Source organism: Triturus cristatus, chromosome 7 (genome assembly GCF_964204655.1).
Source record: "Triturus cristatus chromosome 7, aTriCri1.1, whole genome shotgun sequence".
Taxonomy (NCBI): Eukaryota; Metazoa; Chordata; class Amphibia; order Caudata; family Salamandridae; genus Triturus; species Triturus cristatus.
This window is the reverse complement of record NC_140590.1, coordinates 1,525,567,007-1,525,585,098: the sequence shown is the minus strand read 5'-3', so window position 1 is coordinate 1,525,585,098 and position 18,092 is coordinate 1,525,567,007. Positions and strand designations below refer to the sequence as shown.

Genomic DNA, 18,092 nt, shown 5'->3' with positions numbered 1-18,092 from the left:
ATTGACTAAGCCTCACAAGGAGCTTATTCATTACATGTCTTTATACTTCTGTGTGTAACTCCGAACTCAATATTCTAAATCAGCTTTCATTACATTTCGCTCTAACACTTATATCACAGCTCTATGGAGTCTATCAGAAGCCAAAAAGGTTTCGTCGTTGCTAACTCGCAACCATCTTTCCATATGTTAAATAAACGATGTAACAAAAAAAAAATTATATAATATATAACACACTCACGCACAAATCTTCAATCTTTTTGGCGCTTTAATTGTTCGACCTGATCAATCAGATCATGGAAAACTGGGAACTGTCACATCAATGCCCAGGAGCTGCATCAACTGTTTCAAAGCAACAACAGTCACTATGCATCAGTACCAGCCTTTCCTTCAACATGTAGCTCTGATGAACGATGAGTTAAAAGCTGAAAATGAGAAGAGTCTCTGGTAATCGACTTCTCAGGGTGCTGGGCAGTCACCATGTGTCCATTGGTAGACACCACTTGAAAACGTTCTACACCAAAAGGAGCATCAGATTTCTTTTGCACATTTGGTGTGCAAGCACTATCTCCTTTCTTAAAAGCAATGCACTTCGTATGTCATCTTTTGTCAGCATACGCTTTCATCTTTTATTTATGAACAAAGTCCTTCTCGAAAGTTGCATTCTTGTTTCTCTCTCGTATTGGTCCTTTGAGGCAACATGATTGTCATTGCTCTCCCGGACATCAATATTGCAGGACTTTCACCTGTGGTCAAGTGAAGTGTTGAACAATAAGCTCTTATGGTAGGGTATAACAGTTTATAAAAATTAAAAAAAACAAGCTTCAAGAGTAGCACACTGCACTGATTTCTTTAGTGTACTCCTAAAGCACTCAACAAGTCTGCTGCCCTGTGGCCACAGTGGTGTGCTCTTCTGATGCAGATACTCTAAAATCTGAACTCTGATGTGCAATTAGATCTTTCAACTTTAGCATGTCACTATCATGGCTCATCGTAGTGATATCTGGGCTAACAAAATGGCATCCGGTGTGTTTGACTTTACAGTGAAATTGATATAGGCTTCAACCGTCTTCGATGAATTACTGTGACCTTGTATCGGCACTCTGGAAAAGTAGTCAGCAGGGTTCTGATCCTTCTCTGGACGATGCACAATGGTATAATTGTACTCTTGTACTTTGTTCAATGCGAGGAGGAATAATGGGCATTGGATTACCAAATATAGTCAGCAAAGCTTAATGATCAGTTACCAGCATAAAAGGCTATCCGTACAGTAATATATGGAAAAATTCAGGAGCCCATACCACGACTAAACTTTCCTTTTCAGGTCGTGAATAAGTAAGTTCTGTTTGGGGGCAAACTCCTACTTGCATACGCCGCAAAATGTCTTTGAACATTTTGGTGTCAGTTCTGCACAAGGATAGCCCCTTAATCTGACTGAGTTAGTGTCAACAACCACCTCCGTATGAAGCTTTGGATTGAAGTATGCCATTTCAGTGACATGCTCAATGATTTGTTTGATTTTCTTAAAACGTTTCTCACATTCATGTGACCAGTGAAATGAAACCACCTTTTTCGTCCAGTCTCTCAATGGAGCACTTGCAGTGGTAAAGTCTCATATATATCTGGAACAGTAAATGGCCATGCAACGAAATTAACACCATCGAAACATTTGGGGTGGTGGTTAGCATTTGACAGCACTTGAAGAATTGGATGTCATATCACCATCAGAAAAGATAAGGCCAAAGAATTTTACCTTTGTCTTATGGAACTCACACTTGTCTGCATTCCAAGTCAAAACTGCAAGTAAATGACATACTTCTGCGAGAGCTTCATCGTGCCCTTTTGCGTAGCTCCAAAAACCAATAGGTCATTGCTATAATTGAACGCATTCATGACAGGCTGTATGATACATCGAATGAAGTCTTGAAAAGGTTCTGCAGCTGATGACACCCCAAAATGTAGTCTTTTGCTGCGAAATTGACCAATAGGTATAGAAATGTTTGTAATGTACTTGCAGTTTTCTTCGAGTTCCAACTGATGACTTTTATTCAAGTCAAGAGAAGACCTTTGCTGACATAACACAATCAAATGGTGCAATGAGAGGACCTGGATGTTGTTCTCGTTCAATTGCCTTGATTACTGGACGCATGTCAACACGCGCATACAGCTCCTTTACTGTCCTTTTTGGGCACTACCATGATGGGCGAAACCCACCATGTTGGACCAGTAGAACGATCAATTTCATGCTTAAGTAACGATTCAAGTTCTTTCTCAACAGCTTCTTGTAAATGAAAAGCAATTGGTCTAGGTGTTTGAGCAACAACAGGACGGACGTCCTCATTAACATGCAACTTTACTTTCATAATCCTGAGCTTTCCCAAGCCATGAAACAACGAAGGGATTGAACTATTTTGTTGTGAGCATTCAGGCTGTAGCCTGGGGAAGTCAGTCCCATATCCGCAACTGTGCTGAAACGGAGTAGACAGGCACTTGACGCTGTACCTTGAAGCACATGGATGGGTGCTTGCACCGTCATTGTGTGACTCATCTTCACTACAAATGAATCTGGACTTTTAAGGGCATCAATGCAGCCCATGTATACATTTTGGTTTGATTGCATGAGTTGCGGTAATGGAGACTGTTCATTATACTTCACCTCGGGCACGTTTATCGAAGCACCACTGGCGATAATAAAAGGTATCAAACCACCATTTACTTTTAGTGCAATATTCAGAGCATGTTCGAATGACTTTGGTGCTTTGGCATGTCAACTTTTCTTTGACTGGCATTATTCTTCACATGCACCCACTCCAACATGTGCATGCTTTTCTGAGGCAAACCGACATGGCACAACCAACTTCTTCACTTTCACTTTGCACAGATACAGAAGAACTGTTTGATGATGATGATTTACATGACAATCTACTTCATTCAGTGCCAATTTGTCTTAACTGATGTTACCGATTGAACTTGGTGTGCGAATGTTGTTTCTGAAGTATTTCGGCAGCCATTTTGTCTTAGTGTCCTGATGCTCTTGCTTTTTCCTTCGCTTTCTAAACCGCAATAAAATGGTTCTCCTTTCCACAGCTTTTACATATCTGTCTAATGGCTGGACATTTACCTTTGTGTAAATAGATGTGGATTTTCCTTTTTCCATCTAGACATTTTGTGACTTTCAGTCTTTTGCCTTGGCTTATTTGCACACATGACTGATTCATTCTGGTCACCTCCACGTCAGGAGCTTTTCTATCAGTACGCTTTTCAGCTCTTGCAGCCATTAACACTCATTCCAGACTAAAGGTTTCTCTCAGCATTCGTCATTTGAAAGAATCTGACAAGCATCCATCAATAGCTCTAAGATGCATAGCTTCTTTATCATTAAATTCAATTAACTTAGTGATTGATGAGTGTGTTGAGTCTCTTCACAAATTCATCAATGGTTTGACCAACTTTGTCGTTCTTGACTGAAAATGTATCTTTCGTAATCAACATTGGGCATTGGATTAAACTTAAGATCCAAACCTTCTTTAATCTGATGGTATGTGACTTCTTGGTCAGTCCAGACATTTTCTTTAGGACTTCTTTCACACCATCACCAGCAAGATTTTTGGGATACTTAATTTTTGTTATCAGTCTCTCCAAGTGCATCAATAAAATCAGCAAAAGTCTCTAGCCAAACAATAGATCTATAGCCAATATTTTGCTTTTTGGCGGTATCAAAGGGTGGTGGTGGTTTCAGGAATGCAGCAGCGTTGTAGACCAGTGTGAAACGTCATGCCACTGCTTGTAGATCACTGTCAATTGGTTTATGCAAGTCATATGTGAGGCCTTGCAACAAGCTGGTCTCTGGATCGTCTTTATTGTTAACTGGAAATGTGACTTTCTTCTTCGTCTCCATTGGAAAAACCTTTCACTATTTCGAACATCATGTTCAGCTCTCTATGGCTTACATCGTCGTTCTGAACCCCAGTTAACAGCTTTGGTGGCACACAGCTTCAGGTATGTACAGCTCTATAAGCACAAACTTGGGCACTTCTCTTTGAGCCACTTTACCGAGTGCAGTGGCACAATGACCCCCTTAAACAGGTAAGACAATTATTTCTTCTTTTCTAAAAGTGAATTTGCACTTTCTGAAACCTGGTTAATCTCCTTACAAAGCTTCTGCTCCGTTATTTAGCATTTTTCGATTTATCAATAGTTGCTCTTTGAAACCTGGTTGCATCAGACTCAAGCTGTAGCACTCTGTACAATTGAAAACTTTATCTTGCGTGGCAGCACGGTACATTTATGTATGGCCTGATCTGCAAGTTCTCGGCCAACCACGTGAAGATGCTCTGCAATGCTTTTGTTATCTTCAACTGATTCATAGGGGCTTGAACTATGCTTTGACTCGACATGCATTAACCGTCAATTCTGTACTTAAACGGTGACACACTTGGCACACACAAGCAGTTTGCTTGGACCACGGCAAACTCTGGAAAATTGTAGCATCCTCCCCATCCTGGGTACCAGCCAATGACTACTCCACGCACAGAGCTTAGTATTACACGTCTTTATTCTTCTTCATGTAACTGAACTCTAAATTCTAAACCAGCCTTCATCTCAAACACTTACGTCACAGCTCTACGGAGTCCATCAGGAGCCAAAAAGGTTCCGTCATTGCTAACTCGCAAGAGACCACAACCATGAGAAGGCTTAGTGAGGTAAACTACTTTGTTCGCTCTTAAAAGGTACTTGAAAAATACCAGTTCCTACACTGGTATTTGACCCTCATTGCTTTTTAGTGCCTCCAGAATACTTGATCGCTTTTGCAAGAACCTTTGTAAGAGTTTACAGATACAAGTAGAACTCTCTCCGAGTCAACTGTATGAAGACCACTACCCACCACACTTCAGGGGCACCGGGCAGCACCAATAGAAGACTGCTATAAAATCTTGCTTCATTCAACCAAATATCCACCACGACAAACTAAGTTATTATTCAATATTTAAAAAAAACTGCTCGGTGGAGAAGCTCACCTTAAGATTTGAAAAACAGTAATTCCATATTGAACTTACCTTCTTTACATTTAGGACTTTATCCTGAAAGAAAGTCTCTGATCAAGGTCTTAAACAGGCGAGCGAAAAACACTTCCAAAATATGGAACACATGCAACAAATGTAGGTTTCCCAAAAGAACTGTATGGCGTTCAAACCCAATCTATGTAGACACTTTCATGTTCACTTTAATTTACACCCTCCTCAATCTATTGCTTAAAAAAGGTTATAATTTCTTAAATTACAGTATGCAAACTCATCTTCCCAACTCCCATGTCTGAAAACAACAGATGTATCTACGCATCAATCTCATTAGAATTCCTTTGATCATAATTAAGAGCTCCATAATAGCTAAAGGCCTATTTTTATTATTCATTTGTAGCCTCAGGTACAGATCAGTAGGATTTTTGCATGGCCCAAGTGCACGGTGATGTAGTGCGCTTTTATCATTAGTTATCAATAGTAGTGTCTGTGCGCAGTGACTATAAAGGGACTATAAAGTGCAGCTCTGAATCTGATGTCAGTGAAGCCGGCAAAGGGCCACAGGGAATTCTGAAGAATGGTTCCTAATGGAAATTTCCCATGCAATACATATGGTACTGGAGACAGCAGACAGACTACTAATAAATCCAATGAAGTGAAAGAAAAATAATGTATGAAGGGTAAATAAATTATGACCAATTGAAAGACAAAATTCAGTATACAATAAAAAAATATCACTGGAAAATTTTAAACGGAATTAAAAAGCTTACAGACAAACCACACACTTCCAGACAAAACATACACACAGTAAGGATTAGAACAAAATAAATAGAATAGGTAGAATACGGAGCAACATATGGCATATATTTTAAACGAAAACACTAGAAAAAAATGTAAAACAGATGTAAAATAAAATAAGTTAATTTAAAAGTGCAAAGCAAAATACTTGGTATAAATAGCGCAAACATCACAGAATGTAAAATGTATGAAAGGAAAAAAATAAAAATACAATAAGAATGTGAAACAAAATAACTATCCGTGTTGGGATGGAAAAGTCCTTCGTATGGATGGAAGCGGCCCTCATAGGCTGACAGGCATGCACCTCTGCCCGAGCACGCCAGCTGCAAAGATATCTGGACCCCTGGTGTTGAGTTTTTTTTAGTCATGGGTGAACACGGATCATGCGTGTGTGCCATGAAATAGGCCCATGGATTGGGTCTTTTCACCAGGAGTGGCACCAGAAGCACAACCCTAATGGCAGTGAAAGGCTACCACCTTTACCAGGATTTATGTAGCACGAGTGTGGAAGTGGCAGCAAACAGTGTAGTGATCAGTAGGAATGAACAGGCCTGTTTACCTGTGTCAGAGGAGTGAGACCTACAGCCTCACTCATGTAAAGTTCCCTGCTGTGTGCTTAACCCACCCTTGGCCTATATCAAGTTCATATATAGCATTGTGCAACTCGCGTAGTGTTGCAATCCTGTGCTGGATGGATGCCTATGACATATTACATGGAAGACTCGGGGTTCCATTTTGGGAGACCAATCAATCATTGGTATTTATAAAGCGCGCTACTCACCCGTAAGGATCTCAAGGCGCTGGGGGGGAGGGGGTTATTGCTCGTACAGCCAGGTCTTGAGCTGCCTTCTGAAGGAGAGGTGGTCCTGTGTTAAGCGGAGATGGCTGGGGAGAGTGTTCCAGGTCTTCGCTGCGAGGTAGGAAAAAGATTTGCCTCCGGCGGTGGCTTTGCGGATGCAGGGGACGGATGCCAGGGCTTGTCCAGTCGATCGCAGGGCGCGGGTGGGTATGTAGAAGGAGACGCGGTGGTTGATGAGTTTGGGTCCTTGGTTGTGATGGGCTGTGTGCGCATGGGTGAGGAGTCTGAACGTGATCCTCTTGCTGACTGGGAGCCAGTGAAGCTTTTCCAGGTGTCCGGAGATGTGGTGGTGGCTCGGGAAGTCCAGGATGAGGCGTGCGGCAGCGTTCTGGATTCGTTGGAGTTTCTTCTGTAGTTTGATCTTGGTGCCGGCGTAGAGGGTGTTGCCGTAGTCCAGGTGGCTGGTGACAAGGGCGTGGGTGACGGTCTTCCTTGTGTCGGTGGGGATCCAGTGGAAGATCATGCAGAGCATGCAAAGGGTGTTGAAGCATGCCGATGTGACTGCGTTGACTTGTCTGGTCATGGAGAGGGAGGAGTCCAGGATGAAGCCCAGGTTGCGGGCGTGGTCGGTGGGTTGGGGAGTGCTGCCTAGGGCGGGGGGCCACCAGGAGTCGTCCCATGCAGTGGGAGTAGGGCCTAGGATGAGGACTTCAGTCTTGTCGGTGTTGAGTTTAAGCCGGCTGTCCGTCATCCAGTCCGCTACTTCCTTCATTCCTTCGTGTAGTCTGGTTCTAGCAGAGGAAGGGTCGTTGGTGAGGGAGAGGATGAGTTGAGTGTCGTCCGCATAGGAGATGAGGTTGAGTCCGTGTTTGCGTGCGATGTTTGCCAGGGGCGTCATGTAGATGTTGAAGAGGGTAGGGCTGAGGGAGGATCCTTGTGGGACGCCGCAGAGGACCTTTGGTTGCTGTTGATCTGAAGGGGGGGGGAGGCGGACTCTGAGTTCTTACGGCGAGAAACGAGATGATCCAGTCCAAGGCCTTGCCTCGGATGCCGGCGTTGTTGAGGCGCTGTATCAGGGTGCGGTGGCATACCGTGTCGAAGGCTGCGGAGAGGTCAAGGAGTATGAGGGCCACGGTCTCTCCCTTGTCGGTCAGGGATCTGATGTCGTCCGTGGCTGCGATGAGGGCGGTCTCGGTGCTGTGGTTGGCCCTGAAACCGAACTGCGAGGGGTCGAGTGATTCGTTGGTTTCGATGAAGGTAGTCAGTTGAGTGTTGACGGTTTTCTCAATAACCTTTGCTGGGAACGGGAGGAGAGAGATGGGTCGGAAGTTCTTGAGGTCTATGGGGTCTGCTGTCGGCTTCTTGAGGAGGGCGTGGAGTTCGGCGTGTTTCCAGCTCTCGGGGAAGGTGGCGGTGGTGAAGGATGTGTTGATGACGTCTCGGAGATGGGGGGCGATGATGTTGTCGGCTTTGTTGAAGATGTGGTGGGGGCATGGGTCGGCGGGTGATCCTAAGTGGATGGAGTTCATCGTGCAGGTTGCTTCCTCGGTGGTGATCGGGTTCCAGGCGTGGATGGTGATGCTGTGGGGGGTGGGTTCTGGTGGTGGGTTCACGTTTGTTGTGGTGAAGCTGTTGTAGATGTTGGTGATTTTGTGGTGGAAGAAGGCTGCAAGGGAGTTGCATAGGTCTTGAGAGGGGGTGATGGCGTTGTTTTCGGCGTCTGGGTTGGAGAGTTCTATGACGATGCCGAAAAGTTCTTTGTTGTTGTGGGAGTTGTCGTCAAGTCTGTCTTTGAAGGAAGATTTTCTTGCGGCGCGGAGGAGTTGGTGGTGTTTCTGAGGGCTGACATGTTCTTGTCGGTCTGGTCGAGGCGCCAGGTTCTCGAAGGTGCGGCATCGTTTTTTGGAGTCCTTGAGGGTGGAGTTAAACCAGGAGCTTCTTTTGTGGTTGGCTCCGTTCGCTCGGGTCTTCAGGGGAGCCAGGATGTTAGCGCAGTCGGAGATCCAGCTCGTGAGGTTGTTTACTGCTTCGTTGGGTCTGAGGTGCTGGTGGGCGGGTTCTGGGAGAGAGCTGATGTGAGTTGGTCAGCGGTGATTCGGTTCCATTGTCTTCTCGGCGGTTGTTGAGCGTGGTGGTGGGTTGTGGTTTTCCTGTAGTTGAAGTGGACGCAGCTGTGGTCCGTCCAGGAGAGTTTGGTGGTGTGGTTGAAGGAGATGTGTTTGCTTGAGGAGAAGATGGGGTCGAGCGTGTGTCCGGCGTAGTGGGTGGGGGTGTTGACAAGTTGCTGGAGTCCGAGGTTGGGGAGGTTGTCCAGTAGGGTGGTGGTGTTGTTGTCGTTGTAGTTCTCCAGGTGGAAGTTGAGGTCTCCCAGGAGGATGTAGTTGGCGGAGGAGGGCGTGTGGGCTGACGAAGTCTGCGATGTCTTCGCTGAAATTGGTGCGTGGTCCGGGGGGTCTGTAGACGAGGGTTCCTCGGAGAGTGGTTTTGGGGTCGCTGTGGATTTGGAAGTGGAGGTGTTCAGCGTCGGAGAGTGTGTGGTCGGTGTTGGTTGTGATGCGGATGGAGCTCTTGTGGACGATGGCGATGCCGCCTCCGGTGCGGTTGGTGCAGTCTTTCCTGATGATTTTGTATCCGTCAGGGATGGCTATGGCGATGTCGGGTGCAGAGGAGGTGTTCATCCAGGTCTCAGTGAGGAAGGCGATGTCCGGGGCTGTTGAGTCTATGAGGTTCCACAGTTCGATGGCGTGTCTGTGGACGGATCGCGTGTTGATCAGGATGCACTCGAGGTTGTGTCCGGGGGTGTTGTTCTTGTGGGGTGCGTTGGGGGTCCGTAGGCAGGTGAATCAGCAGTTGCGGCAGGTAAAAAGACCGTGGATGCGTCTCAGGGTGGTGCGGCAGCAGCCCGGCGCTCTGCCAGGGTTGAGTTTGGTCAGGGTGGTGGTGTCGTAGGTCAGGCGTGGGAGGTGTGGGTCACGGGGGCCAGGGGTCATGGCGCTGGGCGCGGTCCAGGCGCAGACTGGCTTGCCTTAGGCACGCCTTCGGCGCGCCAGCGGCGCACGTCCGCTGCGCGGTCTCGCAGCGGCCGCCATATATGGGGTAGCCGGGAAGGAGGGGTCAGCTGGGAGGCGGGCGGCGGGAGGGTAGGCGGGGGAAAAAACGGCGGGAAAAGCGGCGAGGGCAAAAAAAGCGAAAAAATTAAGCGAGAGAAACGAAGCAAAAGGGGAACCGGGCACTAAAAGGGGGGCACAACAACAACCGGGCACTCTGGGGGGCACGCACTCGGGAAACAAGGAAAAAAAGGGGGCAGCACTCACAACAACAGCCGGGCACGCACTCGGGGAAGAAGGAAAAAAAAGGGGGCAGCACTCACAACAGCAGGGCACGCACTCGGGGAACAAGGAAAAAAGGGAGCAGAAGTCAGAATCACACAAAAGGAGGCAGGCAAGCTCTGGTGGTGCTGCGGGGGCAGGGGAGCGACCTACCCTAAGGTCAAGGGTCCAAGGGCTGACCAGAGAAGCATGGGGAGGTAAGGGACCCCCCTCTCCCCCGAAAGATGTGGATGGTGGCATTTCTGAGAGCTTGATGGGACACACTTGAGAATTGAAGAGCCAGGCTCTTCTGTACCTTCAAAGAGTGCTCTTTGATTGAGAGTGAGGTCACAGGAAAGGTCCCGGGGCATAGGGCCAATAAAGAGTAGGGCTGGGGCTCTTTGATAATCCTTTGCTGCACATATTACAGTGAATAGCATCCAGGTGCGAACCTCTAGTCACTCTAATGACCGGTGTTTTGGGGCTATCAAGTTTGGAGTAATTTGTGGTGTGACAGACTGCTTTATGGGGGAAGGGCAGGATAGAAGAGTGGGAACTTCAAAAGGAAGCAGACCTCCAGCACAAACTTCTAAGACTCGGACACTAAATCACATTTATGTCTGGAAATGGACAATAAGAAGGGAAGTGTGAGGGCCCCTAAAACTGTTGAACACCAAGCTGACTGTTGGTCTGTACGTCGAGGGGAAGCAGCAAGACTTCATATGACTAGGACTGGGGGCTAAGGTCAACCACTATCCCAGCTTGGTGAGAGAACATCGAGGGCCTGTCTGGTTTCCAAGACCAGTTTGTCTTGTGGGGGAAGGGAAAACCATGGGGAGGAAGCGAGGCCCAGAGGGGTGATCATGGCGAGTGGATCCGTGTAACAAGGTGCGAGGAAGCAGCTGCTGGACCAGTCGAGCCATAAGCTGTGTGCAGACTAAAGTCAATGACTCAGTATGCCAGAGGTGGCTACCATGAAAAGTGCATTACTTTCATGCTGATTGGGCCATCGCCTGTGTGCGGAGTAAGTTGGTGACAGCAGATGCTAGAGGTGACCACTGTGAAGAGCAAGGGTAGTCATCTGGTTTCGCTGATGCCCAGAGATCAGGCCACTGTAGTAATCTGCGGGTGCCCAAGCCACGACTGAAGCAAGAGAACCTGATCGATCACCTCCCTACATGTGTAAGAGATCAGAGAAACTTACTGTGTCAGAGGGAGCATCCAGGAGACGAGCTGCTGGCCCTGCAAAGCAGAGTGCACAATTCACCGTCGTCAGTCCCTACAGATCTCTGCAACATTGGAGTATGAAACACTCCTGGGGTGTCTAGTAAAGCAGCCCCGGTGGGAGCTGGTAAGACGGATCACAGGGCCAAACGGCCCTGGAACATTTTTGACTTTAAAAGAGTCGGAGGGGGACTCCTAAGACTCAGATAACGTTCAGGTTAGGCCCCAGTAGAAGTCTATCATGAATGGGAAATAGCCACTGTCAGAGAGTGGGCAGTGGGATCAGGAACCTAACACAAGAGTACTGACCTCAGGAGGACTGCACACATTATTTGTGTATGTACATAAATACTTTCATAAAAGCACAAATTTGACTGAACATTCATTAATTGCTACTATTGAATGTATTTTGAGTTGTGAGCCTGTGTTCACCCCCAGGTCTACCTCACACCTGAGAAGCCCTAGAATGCTCGACCCGCACTACTACTGAGAGTCAAGTACTGAAGGGGTACTTAAACCAGTTGCTCTGGGCCCATAGTAGGTCAGTCCAAGGGTCAGCAAGAGTAAAAGGCCTCAACCTCAATGGTGGGGCCCAGTTGGGCTGGTTAGCGTACGGAAAGAAGTGCTCAGTAATAAAAGGGATATTAGTATCTTAACAATCGACTGGCAAGTGGTAAATCATCATAAAACCAATCCATGACAATAAAACAGATAGAAGAACGAAAGGTACATTAAAAGAGAGAACAATTAAAAGTGATGTAATAACCTCTTGTTCTATTGTCGATTTCACTTTACCGCTAAAGCGTCTTCCAACACCAGGCAGGGATTTTACGAAGGAGCATATTTTTAACAGAATCAATGATACAAACTATTTATGATGTCTGTGTTGTGAGAATTCAAGAAGGTATCCATTCACCCAAAAAGATGGATTAACCATTCATAAAAACAGGTGCTCAATGTTCAAATACAATTCAAATTTTTAATGTTTCATGACAAAAGAGGACACTTTCTATCTGGGAACTACAACCTCCCACATACGCCCTTTCCTTCTTGCCATTTAATTAATGACAATCAATTAAATGAAGCTGTTTAATGCTGAAGATGACCTGCAACACGGAGAGCTGAGTTTTGAAGTCACAGCAAAACAGTGCAGCGGGAAGATCAACAACAAAAAAGTTGCTTTTTAGAGTAGCCCTTTCATTCCAAGTGTTGAGATTTCTAACGTTAATTTTGATAAGTTAGGAAGACAGTTCAGGGACTTAGCGAAGACCCTGACAACTTTGCTACAGACTGTTTACAGGTCCACTCACTGCTAGAGCAACTCGCCTTTCCTCCTTGTAACGTCGATTAATTCAGTACCATTAAATTGTCTAATGATAACCCCAGTTACATGCAGGAGAATTAAACTGCAATAGTAAGCACCACATTAAAGCTTTTTTTTTTAACCTAAAAATAGTTGAGACTTATGTTTTACCTGAAACAGAAGTCCTACCTCAGTTTCTCTTCTGCTTTATGTTAAAAACAAACATTCCCTTTGCCGACTAAACATTTCTAGCTTTAACTTAGGACTGAGAAAAGAGGCAAATGAACTCAACTGTATATTAAAATGAACTTTAACGTGAACTTCACCTCTTTTATAGAATGACCATAGAATTATAAAAATGGCAGACAGACTTTGGTACGCACGTGCTTTTGGTAACTGAGTACAGGACGAGGTCTCTGATCAGAGAGCCACGTTCCAGTCAACCATACTCTAACTTTTTACCCTAACCTGCTCCTCTTAATTGTGTAAAACTCAGGAACGCTCACGTAGAATTAGTGAAATTTGCTGCAATGACAAGGCAAAAATAGGACTTGAATATGTAATGTCTTATTTACCGCAAAATAATCGAAACAGGCAACCGGGACCTCATTCGCCTACGTGCTTAGTGGAATGGATAGGGTCTAACTACGGGGTACTTCAGGTGGAGGATGAATGAGCCTACTTTTGTGTTTCTGGGTATCAAACACGTATAGTTAGAAATTCCTATGGATTGTCCAATAGGATTTTATTATTGGATTGTGAGAGAATAGTAAAAACAAAGTGATTTTCACTTCACAAGTGGAATCCCCACTAAAGCATTCACGTTCCAATTGAAGCACTCTCTAGCAAACTGGGGAGCCCGTCTATACCCTATAGAATGTCAGACGGAAGAGGCAAACCCAGTGAAGAAGCGTGCCACCTAAGTTGGTGAATGATGGTTGCCCCATATTTTTATGAAATTCGCAACCGAGGCATTAAGGTACCCACTACTTTTAAGTATATCGATTGGTAGAACACTTACAACCATGTTGCCCGATTTGACTACATAGTGCATAAACAGTACAGTCATGGACGGCCCACTTCTCTCATTCCCTACTTTTGATAAGCTTACTTAGCACAAACCATGCTCCAGAACACTGTAGAGTAGTTTCTTTTAGAGAGTCATAGCTTTTGAAATTAGGAGGCTTAAAAAGGGAACTAATGGGCCAGGAGATGCAAGCAACTAGGATTACAATAAAGTTTGAAGCAACATTTTGGTATGGTGACTCCCAATGACACGTATTTGAAAGAAGCAATAGAAAAAAACAGTTTAAAACACAGCTGTGGTCTTGAAAACAAATTTAGGGGTAATAGGGTGGAGGAGGGTACAATCATCGTAGGGTAGAATAGAAGGGAGATTCCATAGCATAGAGTATTACGAGCCATGGAAACAGGCCAAAGATAGTAGGCTAGGGAAGTACTGGGGGTGAGAATGAACTGTTCCAGTTCTCTTTTAAAAACCATCTGGGAGGAAGTATTTTACATCTTCAGAAAGCCATTGCAGCAGTGATGTGATCAAAATGTTGTTTGCAGGAAAGTAAAAGGGCGTTTCAATGGCCCAGTTCTGGGTAGTAACAAATCTTAGGCCATCAATTTCGAATCAGTCTCATGGCAAATTAACAAAAAGAAAAAGCGGCAATAATGTTACCAAAACCAAAAAAGGTTAAAGTAAAAATTAAAATCGATACAAAGGCAACATCAATGTCTAAAGGAAAAGGGAATGCAAAATAAAATAACCCACTTTTTTTACAAGGCAGAAATAAATTTTCCCTATCAAAACACAATTTAACTATTTCAAATAGAAGCTACACACTTTTTTTTACAATTTGTATGGGGCAGGGGAAGATGTAGTGCAAACTCACCCGTCACAAATCTGGCATTCGTAAGGCCATGTGAAGAAAAGCTCCTTCTTGTGGCAGCTGAAGCATACCTACAATGTAACATTGTACCATTACATGTTAAATAAATGACACCAGACAGATTCCAGTTAAACTACAAACATTGAAAGATCCATCTAGTATGTGAGACATGCCCAACTCTTCACTCCTTTTTTTTTAAACCAGGTTACTATTACCTACAGAAGTCCCAACAAGTAAAGGACGAAAGTAAAAACATTCATAACCCATTGAATAATGTAACTTAAAAACATTGCTCTTTTGGAGGTTGAATTTTTTAATTTATAACAAACACCATTCATGCAGATACAAAAATCAAATCAAAGTTGTACTCTAATGACTCTATACCAGCAATCATTTGTTTTGCAATTTCTCAAATATTGAATCAGAGAATAGTGCGTTAGAATCAAAAGCTGAAAAATAATTACCTCTAAATTTCCAAGTGCACACGCAACGTTTCTTAGCCCCGAAAGTAACAAAATTAAAGCACAACACTGCCATTTATTTAATCTGATAGAACTACTAAACCAGAGATTTTCGTCCATTGTACCATCCCTATATCAAGGTCTTCCAAAACCTTGACAGAATTGTTTTGAATCGTTGCAAACACTATTGGATTTTAAGCCCTTTCCCGAGGAAGGCTCCCCAGTGTAGAAAGTAGACAACTACTGACTCTTCCTTTTCCCCAATTGTGACATCTTGTATGCATTGAGCTGTTTCAGCAATGAACCTGTGGAATTATAAAATTAACCAGCCAAAGATTGCCCTTACACTTCTGCCACTGCATGGCCATGATTGATCATCTCCTCTAGCCTTGGTGAAATAAGTCACTTAAGTTGGCACAGGAAGGAAAAATTGTTATTTGGTTCTTAGACAATGATTTCTAAGCATAATACAAGTGCATCATTTGGAAAACAAGCCCAAGGTTTGGCGGATCATGAAAAGGTCAGAGGCATATTATTCTTAGTTCACGTACATATTTTCAACTTTTTGCCCAATCCTTGAAAAACGCACAAGTCATTCACCAAAAGAATCCGGGCATTCTCAATTTTCAAAACAAATCTATAGGTTTTCTTGCATGATCTGCTCATATGATGAGTTATTGAGTTCATTACTGCAAGAAAGTGGTTTATTATTTAGGGTGGGTGACTAGTCCCATCAAGGAATAATCACAACCCTTGTTAGGACAAAACCATATGGCACAGAGGAACAAGCTTAACTTAGTGCGATGTGTAAAGTAGTTATGCTGTACCAAAACAATAATAAAAATGGAAAGCATAATAATCCAAAACTGTATTAGAAAAATAGAGTAACATTTGAAAAATCTAAGTTACAACAAAATGACAAAAATCTAGTAAGGGGAACCAGAGATATGAATGCTTGAATTAAGAAGAAATAGCACCAGGAAACACGATAGTCAATCGTCGCAGTAGACCTGAAACCTAGGCGCAATATAGAACTGACCGTGATGAAGAGTGGGTCAGATACACCAACCAGATTCGCCCTTGTCAAAGAGTTTACTTTCTGACTCAAGTCTTTTAAGTCCCAATCCACCACAATAGTACACATCTGAAGCCCCCAGGATCAAAGGGGAGGCCATTAGAGACTCACAGGGTGTCAGACAGAGGTCAACAGCAAGGTTTAATTGCCAGTGATCAGTTGCAAGGAAGGCCTCTTGTAGCCTGTTGTAATCACAGTAGTTTGAACAGGAGGTCAGCCCTATGACCCCTGGAGTCCACTACTTTGACCTAGGTACTAGAGAGCGCGGATCAAGTCTTTCAATGCAATTCTCAAGTCATAGACAGCAGGTTCAGCCCTCTTCTGATCTTCACAGCATCAGGAGTGTTAAGTGGGTGTTTGTAGATGCCACATTTATACCAGTCATGTGTTAGTGGGTGAGAAGGACTCCTTGGGATACCCCACCCAATGGGGTACAAATTCATTATCACAGTTCCAGTGTTGAAAAAGGCAGTTATCACCAAACGCGTCCAACTGGTGATTAAACGATTAAGAAGTAACCCACAGAGAGCTACAGTTTATTTTTTTAAACTTGGTGTGGATTTAAATTGACATGCGGCCATTTGCACGGACGGAGGCACCCATTCAATGGCGTTCGGCAGCTCTCAAATGGCATTGGGTGAAAAATATATATGTCTGTACATCTCCCGGTGACATAACAGTGATTGGCAAAGCCTTAAGCGCCGGATAACTGACGAACCGAGATATCGGCGCGAGCGGATGAGCACAGGGAGGCCTGGCTGTGCTCGGCGCCGCAGTTCATTCAAGCGGAAGTGAGGTGTGGTGACAGCGGGAGTGCCAACCGAAGTAGAGACACGAGCAAAGGTTCATAGAAGAGTGCTGGGGTCTTAAGAAGCTGCCGCAAAGTCTCAAAATGGCGGATGACGAGAGACTTCAATAACCAGCTCAGAAGGTACAGAATTCAACAACCAGATTGCCCGCCGGAGCGCCAGTCTTATAAGGTTTTCACCCACCCTATTTCCCGACTATTCAAGTTAACCTGAGATACCATGCCCAGTGTTACTTTAACCTTGCGGCGTTCGTGCACTAATACCTGCCTGACCTTAAGATGGCGGCTTAATTGTACGGATCGTGCTCTATCTTTTCCATTGTGAAGCTACGCTTGCGATCAATAATCAAACCCGATTCCACCAACACGACGAGCCTCACCAGAGCGGAGACTAGTCCTCAGATGGCGACCATGATGTAGATATCGGCAATTCCCTCAGCAATATAGCCTTCCGTTGTCGCTGCGATGCTGAGCTCATCTCAGCCCTTCCCATGACAACAAGCCGGATTGCAATATGCCTACTTGATCTTCGCTGCGAACTGAGAGAGATGGAGATGGCGGTGAGACATTGTGGTCTTTTAAAGTGTGTAGGCTGTCTGACCCAGGTGGTAGAGAACCCTTGCACGGTTGTGTACAGTCAAAGCTTCCTGCCAAACAGATCGGCTGCACCATTGCTGACCAACAGAGGCAATTAAATACAGTACTTTTGAATTGTAGCCACGCTAAACAAACTCCACTGCTCACCCAATCGTTCTCTGCTTTACTGTTTGACTGTTAGGAGGGTGTTAACATTAATACTGTGAGTTAGGTAATTAATACACAATTTTTTAAATGGCCAAAAATCTGGTTTACTGCATGATGTACATGTCTCATGGAATCTATTTTTGCATTCATCTCATCATTTATTTAGGGCATTTGTCAGTTAAATTTGGATGTCTTTCTGCATGATTCTTCAAATGATTTGAAACATTGGAAGAGTAGCGTATTTTGTCAGGCTCCGAAATATCTCTTCATCTGCTTGCCTTTGCAACTAAGATTTAATGAGGTCATGGGATGTGACTTCTTTACTCGACCCAAGTAGCAAGCAAGTCAACTCATTCTTATTAATATTTGCATTCACCGACGGTGTTTTGATAGAACTGGGACGTTGCCCCGTGGGCGGAATCCATAACTGTTTGAACTTATCACGGAACTAGAGTTACGTTTGGCTGATGCCCGGTGGAGCTTTTATATATAGCCATAGAAGATCTTGACTCTAGTTCACCCACTAGGTTGGCACCTACCCAGCTGGAAATCAGACAATGTCTTCTTCCTCATCTCCCCGTTATGCTCCCTTCCCTCCCTCCATCGACCTTGTTTTTTTATGTTTATTGAATGCACTAGCAACGGACTTAACTGTAATG

General features: G+C 44.6%; 1 protein-coding gene across 2 annotated transcripts in view; it reads right to left on the bottom strand.

Moving 5' to 3' along the window:
• The window catches only part of LOC146812303 (protein spire homolog 1-like), a 197,437-nt gene that overhangs the window by 32,445 nt on the left and 146,900 nt on the right, over nt 1-18,092 (bottom strand). For both annotated transcript variants that reach the window (XM_085614578.1, XM_085614576.1), the window contains exon 13: nt 14,349-14,416. In XM_085614578.1, the coding sequence (XP_085470704.1) occupies nt 14,349-14,416 (68 nt within the window). The remainder of the gene's footprint in view (nt 1-14,348; nt 14,417-18,092) is intronic.